We start from the raw sequence: 10,678 nt of genomic DNA, 5'->3' as shown, positions 1-10,678 counted from the left end.
CCTTGCAGATACCTTGTGTTGCAGCCAGGCAGCACTGTGCAATCCTATGCCATGCACTCTGCACCAAGCTTATCAGAACATGTAGGTGTGGCACAATGGAAATCACATGGCTGAGCTCCGTGGAAGTGGATGGAACTGGGCAAGTCACTTTGGTGTCACCCCTGATGGTGTGGTTCACACTCCCACATCTACCTAGCGACCCACTGCCCTGTCTTGACACAATACCTGGGAGTGTCCCTCATAAAGCGACAACTTGCTGTGGCAAAATCTGGTCAAAATCGCTTATTAAAGAATTTGTGGAGTTGCTGCTACATACTGAATGGGGGTAGGCTGATTCTGGGTGATGAGGGCTTGGGGAGTAATTAGATCTCAAGCGAAGTCTTCCTAATCAGGATCTTGAAAACAGGGCTGCATCAAAGGTTTAGCAGTGTCTGCTAAAATACAGATCACCAAGCAGTTGTGCCGGGGGTGTTTAGAATCTTGAAGTGAGGCTTCCATAGGTTAAGTACCCTGAAAAGATTGTCATTACATTCAATGGATACACAAAGTGAGATTATCTTCTTCTCCCAGGATGTTTGGTGGGAGGGGGATCATATACACAAGAGTTTGAGGCTTGACCAGAGTCCTTTGGGAACATAGTCTGTATGGCAGAGATGCAGTGTCTTTGTTGTCTATTTTGTCTGTAGAAGTTCTGGGAAAAGGGTTTATCTTGCACACTGGTATTTCTTGAAGTTGGCCTATGAAGCTGGTAGAAAGGTTTGTTTGGTATCAGAATCTGTATTGTCCTTTCTTATAGTGTGAGGGTATAATAAAACGAGAAGTGGAAAGAAAAAGAACAAAAGGGGTGGCATAATGTGACTAACAAAAAAGGAGGAAGATCCATAAGGGGGGCTCTTGTCTATAAGACATGAGAGAAGCTGCACGTGTTAGTCCACTGCTTTCAGAAGAGCATTGAATGTGAGCCTTCCCAGACGAAACAAAACAAAAATAACCAAAGACAAGGTAGAACCCTGAATAGAAGTTTTCTGGGTGCTAGTTCAAAGAATAAGGGCCAGGTATGCTAGCACTGTAAGGGGCAAATGCTAGCCCAACAGAAAGGTAGAAGAGGCTCTGGCTGTGCTGACGGACCAGTGGCAGGGAGTTGCTCTCACTGCATTTGGTCCCTCCAAATTCCTGTTTCCTCTGGACCTGAACTCTCTAGGCAGACAAGCTGTCACTACAAAGCAAAGTGCTGGGCGTGGTTTCCTCTGTTCCAAGGCTAGTATTTTCAGGGTGGTCTCCTTTTTCAGGACCTAACAGTCTCCCACCCAGCATAGGGGGTTGGCAATGCAGAAGCCTGCCATTCTGGATGGCTGGACTGGTCCATTGCAAGGGGTGAGACCCAAGAGGGTCCCAGCAGTGGCAGGGTCTTAGTTGAGCATATGTGCAGGGCTCTGTGTATAGAAGGTCTCAGGTTCAATCCCTGGCAGGCAGTGGCACCCTGAGTTAAAGCCCTTCAGGGAGCAGAGTTGAGAAAGTCAACCCCCCACTGTCCCCACCAGACATGGTCTTCTCTCAGAGGAGGTAGTGCTGGCAGTGGTGTACCTGCAGTGGGCAAGGGTTGCAAATGCCCCAAGTGGCATGCTGGAGGGGGCGGCGCCTGCCACCATCCGCTCCCCCCTTGCAGTGGCACTCACTGCCACCTCTATCCCCCTTTTAAGAAAAAATGGCTCCCTCTTCTGCTACCCTCCTTGGCCCTGTACAGAAGCCTCTGGGGGGCCTTTAAGCATCACTTCCAGTTTTCATGCAAAAACTGGAAGTGATGCTGAAGGCCTCTGCAACATCCCCCAGACACAATGGTGGTGGTGGCATTTTCTGGGGGGTGATATTCTGTGGTCCTGGCCCCAGGCGGCACAGGGACCAGGATCTCCAGTAAGTGCTGGGCTACCTGGGTTCAGGATTTGGTTTTCTTCTGCATATGCAGTATATTCATTGGAGGGGTGGCAGAGTAACAGGTGTACTGTGCTTGCATGCACATGCCCCACAAGTGCCTGAAGGGCTGTCTAACAGAAGAAGGGGAGGATTCCTGAGGGGAGGACCAGAACCAGCAAGTTAAACCTGCATGGAAGCAGAATTAAGCAAGAGAGAAGGCTTTCCTGACTAGAAGAGCTGTCCAGCACTGACCCAGCCTGCCTTGTGTAGTTGTAGGCCCTCCCTCATTGGAGGTTTTCAAGCAGAGACTGGAGGCCCATTAGGCAAGGAGGCCATGGCAGTTGCCTGCACTGGGCAAAGGGTTGGACAAGATGACCTCTAAGGCCCCTTTAAACTCAAACTTTCCATGCTTCACCCTTGGCAGTTCTTCATTTATGAGTGAGCCTCTTGTCTCCCAGCAGATCAGCACTGAGCCCTCAAGACCATGGGAGAGAAGCAGCTCTGGACACGCCTACCTGAGCAGCTCCCTCCCAGCCCCCAGCACTCTTTGGCAGAATGCCTCCTTGCCTCCCACTGCCCGTCTTTCCCCTTCCCAAGCCTGACGTCCCTTCTGGTTTTTATTCTATAGAGAGAAGGAAGTGAAGTGTGTTTTGCCAAGCCCCGCAGCAGAGAGCCCTTCTTCAGCACTACCAAGCTTGTGGCAGGGTGGGGGGCAGCGACAGCACTGTACCAGAGCCGTTTCTCTCTAGATGGAAAAATTGACCTGTGTGAAGGTGAAGGAACTGCCTGTGGCTTATGGGGGTAGTGGTGCGGAGATATGCTGCTTTCTATTTCTTATTCAGGTTCCTTATGCTCCCTGAAGCATTTGTTGGGCCACTGAGATACAGGAAGCTGGACTAGATGGGCCTTGGCCTGATCCAGCGGGGCTCTTCTTATGTTCTTTGAGTTAAGGAAGGACCAGAACCTGGTTCAGTCTCATGCACTGCCCCCATTGGCTCCACTCAGGCATGGCCCTTAACCAGAGGAAGCTCAGCTCAACTAGAATGGAACAGGAAACCTTCTGGGTAGCAACCAAAGCCGCAGTGGGGGATGCTCCCTCAAGTGGTAGGTGTTGCCCAGATACCAGCCCGAGACTTTACCAGCTCTCCCCCCACCTTTACCAGCTCTCCCTTTTTCTGCTGTTTCATGCTTCTTGGCCAGGGCTGGGGTGGGGGTGGGGGTCTTCACAGTGAGCACTGAGAAGGAGACTTTACTGAGAGCACTGGGCCCAGATCTTCCCCAGAGGCTTTGCTCCCAGCAAGGTGGGGGCTGCAGAGAATGGTGGCAAGGGTGGGTTTAACCCATTTTTGCCCGGCCCACAAGGGTACACATTTGGTCCCTGTTGTGTATATGCAACCTTGGGCAGAAATGGCTTAAATTTTGCACTTCAGGAGTGGTGCTTCTCTTCAGTTGTGTAGCTAGAGGGGGGTCAAAATGCTAAGTTTTTCAGGCCCATGAATGCTCAAGTAAAGCCTCCCCCCTTTCTCCAAGCGGCGGCAGCAGCAGCAACAGGAGGCCTCTCCTGCCTGTTGCTCTCACTGCCCCAAATGGCTCTAAAGGTGAGGGGGAGGGTCCACTTTACTGGGGCATTACAGTTTTACACCTGAAAAACTTAGCATTTTGATCCCCTCTAGCTATGCCACTCCGCCTCTTTCATTTAGCAGGGGGAGAGCAACTGTCCCTCTTCACCCTAGTATGACATCTTTTCCAGTAGCTGTTTGCTGGTGCTTCTTCTGTTTGTTTTAATAACCATTGTGAGCCCTTTGGGGACAGGAAAGCATTTGTTGCTTTATTTCTGTGTCAGCCACTTTGTGAATGCCTCCGTTGAAAAGCAGCATGTAAATATTCTTAGTAACAATTGTCCCAGCTCCAGATCACTTGCACGCACTGCTGTGCACAGTCTCCTGGCTTCAGGTGGATCCCAAAATGCACCCCAAACCTTCCCAATTTGGATGAGATTCTGGCCCAGTCACCCCTCCCCCCAGCTACTGGCATCTTTCCAGGGCTGTTGGGGGCAACTTGGTTCTACAGTTATTGGAGTGGCACAGCTGCTACTCATGCCACTTAATGATGGCACCAACTCCACAACATGCAAGCAGACCAGAATCCAGATCCCCCCCCTTCTCCTGGCAACAGCGTGGAGCTCCACACCGCTTCACTTTCTGCCCAGCCAGTGGTCGTCCTGGGGATGCCCAGCCAGAGGGATGCGATCGCAGCAGCTAGGATGCAGGGGTGGCTGCCAGCAGGCAGCGCCCTCATTTGCACGCGCAGAGCCCATTGCAGGAAGGAGGCCCCGCCCTCCCCGACAGGTAAAGAGGAGTGCCGCAGAGGCTGGAGGACGTGAGTGCGGCCCAGCGGATGAGGTTCAGCCTCCTGAGCTCGGGAGTTGGCCTCCCGCTGGCAGCTGACACTGCCTCGCTCCCACCGGGCTGCCTGGGCAGGCAGAGGAAACAGGAGTGCGACCCCTGGTGGCCGCCAGGCAGCGCGAGATCTGCAGGAGTATGACGCCGGCTGACAGTAGGCAAGAGCCTGGAGACTTGGATGTGTCTCAGGAAGTAGCCACTGCCCCCCCCAGGCAATAAATGCCAGGAGCGAGGACCCCGGGAGTCCGCCGCCCCCGTTTTGCCTGCCTGCCCCACTGTGGCACAGGGACCGCCCCCTCCTCCACCCGCCTGCCAGCTCTTGGCTGAGCATCACCCAGGTGTATGTCCGCTGGGCAGGCCTGGGTTGAGTTTCCCATCCGTGACACGGACCCCATGAACCGGCTTCCGAGCAGACCCTGCAGCACGGAGAGGCTTTGCACACAGCAAAGTCCTTGCAAGGCGCAGAGTTCATCTGTGGAACCGGCTACCACTTGACGGCTCAGATGACAGGAGACTGAAAGTGGACCTGATAAAGTGATAGATCAGTGGCGTCGCTGAGGGGGGACCGCGGGGATCAACTGCCCGGGCTCCACACTTGGGAGGCAGCCTGGTGCCGCGGCCACCCCCTCTACGCTCGCTGCTCCCTCCCGCCTGCTGGAAGGCTCTGTTTTCTCGTCTTTCTCCCACTCCAGGTGACCCGAGAGCCCTGAGCCCGAGTGCAGTGAGCAGGGGCGCCCCAGGGCACAGCCTATACGTGTCTGCTCGGAATTAAGTCCCACTGCGTCCCATAGATCTTCCTCCCGGGAGAGTGTGTGTAGTTTTGCTGCTGCCCTGCTCCGCTGCACCCGCCGGCTTGCTGCTTCCTTCCGTCTTCATCCGAGGGATGGAGGGGCTGGCAGGGCAGGGTGCTGCGCCCCGCAGCAGCACTCGCACTGCCAGGGGGCAAGCCCCTTCAGAAGTTTCCTGGCCAACCCCTCCCGACCTGCAGAGAGGCCCCGCCGCTGGCTGCCTCCCCCTACCGACCTGCAGAGAGGCCAGGAGACGCTTGAGCACTGCTCGGGAAATGCTGCTCCAGCCAAGCCGGGACTGCGATGTCAGGCTGCAATCCTAGGGATGTCTACTCACAAGTAAGCCCCATTATAGTCAATGGGCTTACTCCCAGGAAAGTGTGGATTGGATTACAGCCTTGGAGCCCAATCCTATGCCTGTCTACTCAGAAGTAAATTCCACTGGATTCAATGCGGCTGGCTCCCAGGAAAGTGTAGATAGGATTGCAGCCAAGCTCCTAAGCAGCAGCCGCAGCCTCTTCCCGCGGAGAAATGTTGCCCCTTCCCTTTCCCAGCCGCGCCCCTGTATGATCAATGCCTCCCCCCACACCGTGCCGCGCCTTCCACTCCCTGGGAGAGGAGCACCCACTGGCAAAGCGTCCATCCCGCCCCCCCCCCGGAGAAATCGCGCGGGGTCTGAGGCCGGAGGTGGAACCTTCCCCAGCCCGGCAAGCGGGGGGGCACTGGGGGTGGGCGAGGAATGGCCAGAGCCGACGCTGGGTGCCGCCTTCCTCCAGCCAGGGGCCTGAGGAAGTCTGAAAGCAGGCGGGGTGGGGAGGAGGACTCGTGCCGCTGTCCCTGGTGCTGAGGCCGCGGCGAAGGCGGCTCTCAGCGGCGCCCCCCCTGCCTGACCAGAACTTCTGGCCACCAGTTCCCATCCCGCCCCGTGAGATAGACGGAAGAGTCGGCACTCGCCCCTGAAGCGGTCACGTCGTACACCAGTTCAGGGGATCTCCCCAGGTGAGAGCGAGGCCAGCCTCCAGCCACTGAGCCAGAAGCGCACGGCAGGGGAACCCCCGACCCCGCCCGCCCCGCTCCTAGCCGGAAAGGATTCCCCGATTTTGTTCGAGGAGAGGAATTCCCTGCGGACTTCACCACTCACTCCCCGACGAGGGCTGAGTTGCTCAGAGTACGTTTATTGCATTCGACGCCCACCTTCCGTCCTGCCCTGCTGGAGAGCGGGGCTGCGCTTGGTCTGGAGGGGTCTGGGGCAGGGGCGCCCATGAGGTGGCTTCCCCCCGACAGCTCCGCTCAGGGCTCTGTCCCGCCGCCCACACCCAGCCCCTGCTCGACGATCCAGTGCGCCATTGCGAGAGGGGCCCAGGGCTCCTCTCCTCACAGCCCAGCCCAGCCTTGCGCGCGGGGAGCGCCTGTCCCGTCCTCCAGAAGGTTCTAGTTCACACATGACGAGAGTTTCCTTCCGTCTCCTGCGGCGTCCGAGGCGTCTCCTTGGGGCAGGCAGGGCTTGGACAGGACCTGCCCTAGCTGCCTGGAGGTCTCGCAGACTGGAGGGGCTGCCCGCCTGCTTCCCTGTCCGGCCGGCTTCACTTGCCCACCGAGTCGAAGAGGAGGCGGTTCTGCTCGGCCTGGGCTTGCTGGCTCTGCGCCCGGGAGATCTCCATCATCTGGCGGAGGAGGTAGAAGGTGAGGTCGATGGAGAGCGGCGGGTCGTGGCGCTTCAGGCGCTGGCCCAGCTCGGCCAGGCGGTGGCGCAGCTCCCACGTCGGACCCGTCTGGTGCAGGAAGCGCACTAGCGGAGCTCTCACGTCGGGCCCAGGAGCAGGCAGAGGGGGCGGGAGGGGCCACCGGGCGGCGGGGCCCTCCCCCAGCAGTAGTAGCCGCAGCCGCAGGCTTAAGCCCCTCTCTGCGCTGCTGTCGAAGTCCTCAGCTGGACTGGCTCCTGGGGGCGCCTGGGAGACCAGCAGGAGCAAGGCCACCAGGGTGTGCAGCGGCACCCGCCTCATGCTGGGCCTAGGGACAGAAAGACGGTGAGTAGGACGGAGCAAGGGACGGGCTTGGCCGCCCCGACGGTCCCACTTGAGGTAGGGAAGCCAGGAGATCCGCCCGCTCCTTTCCTCTGCGGGCTGGGCAGTTGCTGAGCTGTGGAACCAAGTCCTATTCCCTTTCAGTGCCCCCCAAGTTACCTGCAGTGGGGGCTCCCTGGCCCGGGGACTCCGCCCCCCCTTCCCTCTCTCTGCAGTTTCTGGACCCTGAATCCAGCAGGGGGCGACGCAGGATTCCGTCGGGGAAGGAGAGCCCTGCTCGGCCGACCCTCCCTGGTCCTTCCCCGCCTCAACCCTGCGACAGTGGGAAGAACTCACCACGAAACGTCCTTGCCGGGTCTTGGAAGGAGGTGCGCGGAGCCGCTGGCGGGATCTTTATATAGAGCCAGGCCGGGAGATCCATTGACGTCAGTGCGGGACATGGACTGATTGCCGATGGAGCGGGCGGCGCCCCCCGAGGACCCTCCGGGGGCTGGCGAGGGACCTGGGCGCTCTTTGCAGAGCCGTGCCTATGGGGGTCAGCGGTCCTCACCCCCCAGGCTGCGTGAACGCCCGGCGGAGCCCCAGTGGCCCCCTCCCTCCACTTTCCCTCCTCCCCACCCCCTCCCGCAGCTTCTTCGGGCGGTGGGCCGCTGTCCGCGGTGCTGAAGTTGGACGCACCGCCGGTATAGCCTTGAGGAGACTCATGGACGGGGAACGGGCGCTGCATGCTCCGGAAAGCGCTAGCAAGCGGGGAGATAGTGGAGGGGGGCGAGCCTGGGCTCCCTGGGAACAGGTCTGGGGTCTCATAGGACGAACCGCACCTCCCCCTGAATTCATTCCCCTTCTGGACTGGATAGAGGCGCTCAGCAAGGCAGTATTTGGGGTGTGTGTGGGGTGGTGGTGGTGGTATTTGCTCCTATTCGGCCTTTGCCGGACGCCTGAAACTTCTAGCTCGGAGTCGCTGCATCCGGCCTCTCTTCAGAGCAGTTGTGGAGCTTGAAGAGGGGTCTCCGGACAGCTCCCTCACCCCATCTCTCCTTCTCCACGATGAGGAGGAGGGCGTGGTGGGTTTCTGCTTCAGGTGCCACGAAGTTTCAGACGTGAGGGCTGCCCTAGGAGTTCTCAGGACTTCGCGTTTCCGGGCCTTGGGCACAGCTGGGACGCTCAGTCAGGGGCTGCGATGAGCCGCCAGTTGGCAGACAAGAGAGGAAACTGCCTTCTTCCGAATCAGAGCCCAATCCTAGCCACACTTTCCTGCGAGTAGGTACCATTGACTCTAATGGGACTTACTTTTGAGTAGACATGAATAGGATTGGGCTGTCAGCCCAGTTGCCCTGCGCTTCCTGCTATAGACGCCCCCCTGCCCCCCCGCAACACTCTCCAAGGCGTTGGAAATGTCTTTTTTTTTTTTTTCAGCCAGTGGCGTACCTAGAGAGGATGCAAAGCACTAAGTTTTGCAGGTGCCTGAAGGCGCCCTGCAAGCGGCCCTCGTCCGCTTCGGAGCCATTCCAGGAGTTCGTCTCCGTTTTGCCCCCCCCCCCCCGGCATAGCTCAGAAGGGGAGGGGGGCCGTTTGCAGGGAGAGTTCAGGCACTCCCTCTCTCCAGCCGGGCTACCTGAGAGCCTCGTCTGCACTCCAAACACGTGCTCTGCTCAGCGCAGGCTGCCCCTACACGCCCCTCTGCCCAGTTCACTCCCACCACCACCTGCATCCAAACCAAGAGGCAACAGCTGGCAGCGGAGGCGTGTGCTCTGCGGGCAGCACACACCAATGCAGTGCGGGGGGCCGGGCCCCTCAGCCACCGGAGGACATTTGGCTTTGGACACTGTGGGCTGGAGAGGCGAGCGCAGGCAGAGATGCAGGGGTCCGGAGCGAACTGGGTGGCCTGGGCCCAGACTGGACGGCTTGCACGCTGCTTTCCAGGGTGTCGACCGCAGAGCTCGCCAGGAGAGGCGCGGGTGTTGGAGGAATCTTAAAAAATTGGTTTCCTCTTTAGGGGGTAAGCAGAGTAGCTTCAGCAGCAGAACCCCCCCCCCTCCTTTTGCTGGGAATCAACCCAAGGGAGCCTCCCACACCCGGCTGACTGCTAATCAAGAAAGACAAATGGCAATGGCTGGTTGAAGTTGCAAAAGAAGTCATTTACTCACGGTTCCATAGAAGCATATGTTACAGCATCTGATTATGATCAGAGGTTACACTAAACTTGAGATAACAAGGCCCTGGAGCTGCCTCATCCTGCGTGTGCCATGTGGTCAAGATGGCATCGCCAGCAGAGCCCTGCTGTGACCCATCTTGTCAGATCAGTGTTCAGTGAGGAAGAGGGGAAGAGAGGAGCAGAAGGGAAGGTTATAGTGTCTGGGCCACACCCCCACATAGGTCATCCAAAGGGGACAGGTAAAATGTAGGGTCACTGGGCCATGGCTTAACCCTTTCAGGACAGTATCCTGCCACCTCTGGACAGCAGTCGGAGTTGCACCAAGCTCCAACAGGGGGAGGTGGGGGGGAAACAGTGCCAGCCCTGAAAGAAATTTTAGCGGGTCGGTCTCTTTCAGGTTAGGAGGCGCTGCTGCTCTCCGTGCGGCGCGATGGTCGGCTCGGAGTCCTGCCTAGTGGCCCCCTTTGCCGCTCCCGGTGGGCTGCATTCCCAGACCGGGACTGCATGAGACACGTGCATCGGTCCCTTCGCAGTTCCAGTCGCCCACCACCACAGCCTGCCACGGACAGCCCCCAGCCTCCTCGGAGACCAGGACGTGCCTTTCCCCCAGCCAAGCAGCTCCTGCAGCCTAACTCGGGTGGAGGCGGCAGGTTCGAGTTTCCCTTGCGCGGCGCTCTCTTGCACCCCCCCCCCAATCTGCTGGTCGCCACCAGCCTGCCCAGCGGGTATGCGTCAGAAGTGGGCTTGCACCTCTGGGGGAGCGGGGGGCCGCGATGCTGGCGCCACTTTGGGGCTTTTGTGTATTGAGACGGGGGGGGGGGCCGGCGGCTGACCGACCGCGCCACAGCACCAAAAGAAATATGGAGCAAAGAGCAGCCCTCCCCCTCGGAGGAGTCCGGCCCTGACCGATATCCTCGCAGTCTTTACTTCTACAGCGCCATTAGAGTGCATTGGGCACCACACAGAAAAGAGCAGGCAGGTCCCTGCCCCTAAGTGCTCACAAGGGGGGAGAGACGCGGGCAAAACAGGGAGAGTGGCAGGAATATTCCCGACGGCGGAGGTGCGCAGGTAGTGGAAGGAGGAAGGGCAGTCTGGAGGGAGAGGGCAAAAGGGCTTGAGCAGGAGCTGCTCAAGGGGGGTTGAGCAGAACCCCCCCCCCGCGTTTCAGTGGGGGCGGCGGTTCTGGAGGCGACTGACGATGGCCCCGGGGCTCGACAGAGCGGCCACTGAAGGCAGGCGGGGCTGAGAAAGCGCAGCACTGGCATCCCGGGGGAGGCAGGCGCGACCCCCAGCTCGCCTTCCATTGGCTGGGCTTCCAGGCTGGAGCTGGAAGCGGGTCTTTCGCCCCCGCTCGACGCGGCGTCCAGGAGCGCGCCCCAGTCAGCCCGTCCTGCCTCT

At 58.9% G+C, this 10,678-nt stretch overlaps 1 protein-coding gene across 1 annotated transcript; it reads right to left on the bottom strand.

The window, feature by feature from the left end:
- Nucleotides 1–6,684: 6,684 nt before the first annotated feature.
- UCN (urocortin) lies at nucleotides 6,685–7,104 on the bottom strand. The gene has a single exon (XM_066623881.1). The coding sequence runs from the start codon at nucleotides 7,102–7,104 to the stop codon at nucleotides 6,685–6,687; it is 420 nt and encodes a 139-aa protein (XP_066479978.1).
- Between the last annotated feature and the right edge of the window lie 3,574 nt (nucleotides 7,105–10,678).

This window comes from Tiliqua scincoides, chromosome 1 (assembly GCF_035046505.1).
Source record: "Tiliqua scincoides isolate rTilSci1 chromosome 1, rTilSci1.hap2, whole genome shotgun sequence".
In the NCBI taxonomy this organism is placed as follows: domain Eukaryota; kingdom Metazoa; phylum Chordata; class Lepidosauria; order Squamata; family Scincidae; genus Tiliqua; species Tiliqua scincoides.
The sequence above is the reverse complement of the archived record's forward strand: the minus strand, read 5'-3'. Positions and strand labels throughout refer to the sequence as shown.

Coding starts and splice junctions, on each gene's coding strand:
- UCN (XM_066623881.1), bottom strand. CDS start 7,104: ATGAGGCGGGTGCCGCTGCACACCCTGGTGGCCTTGCTCCTGCTGGTC.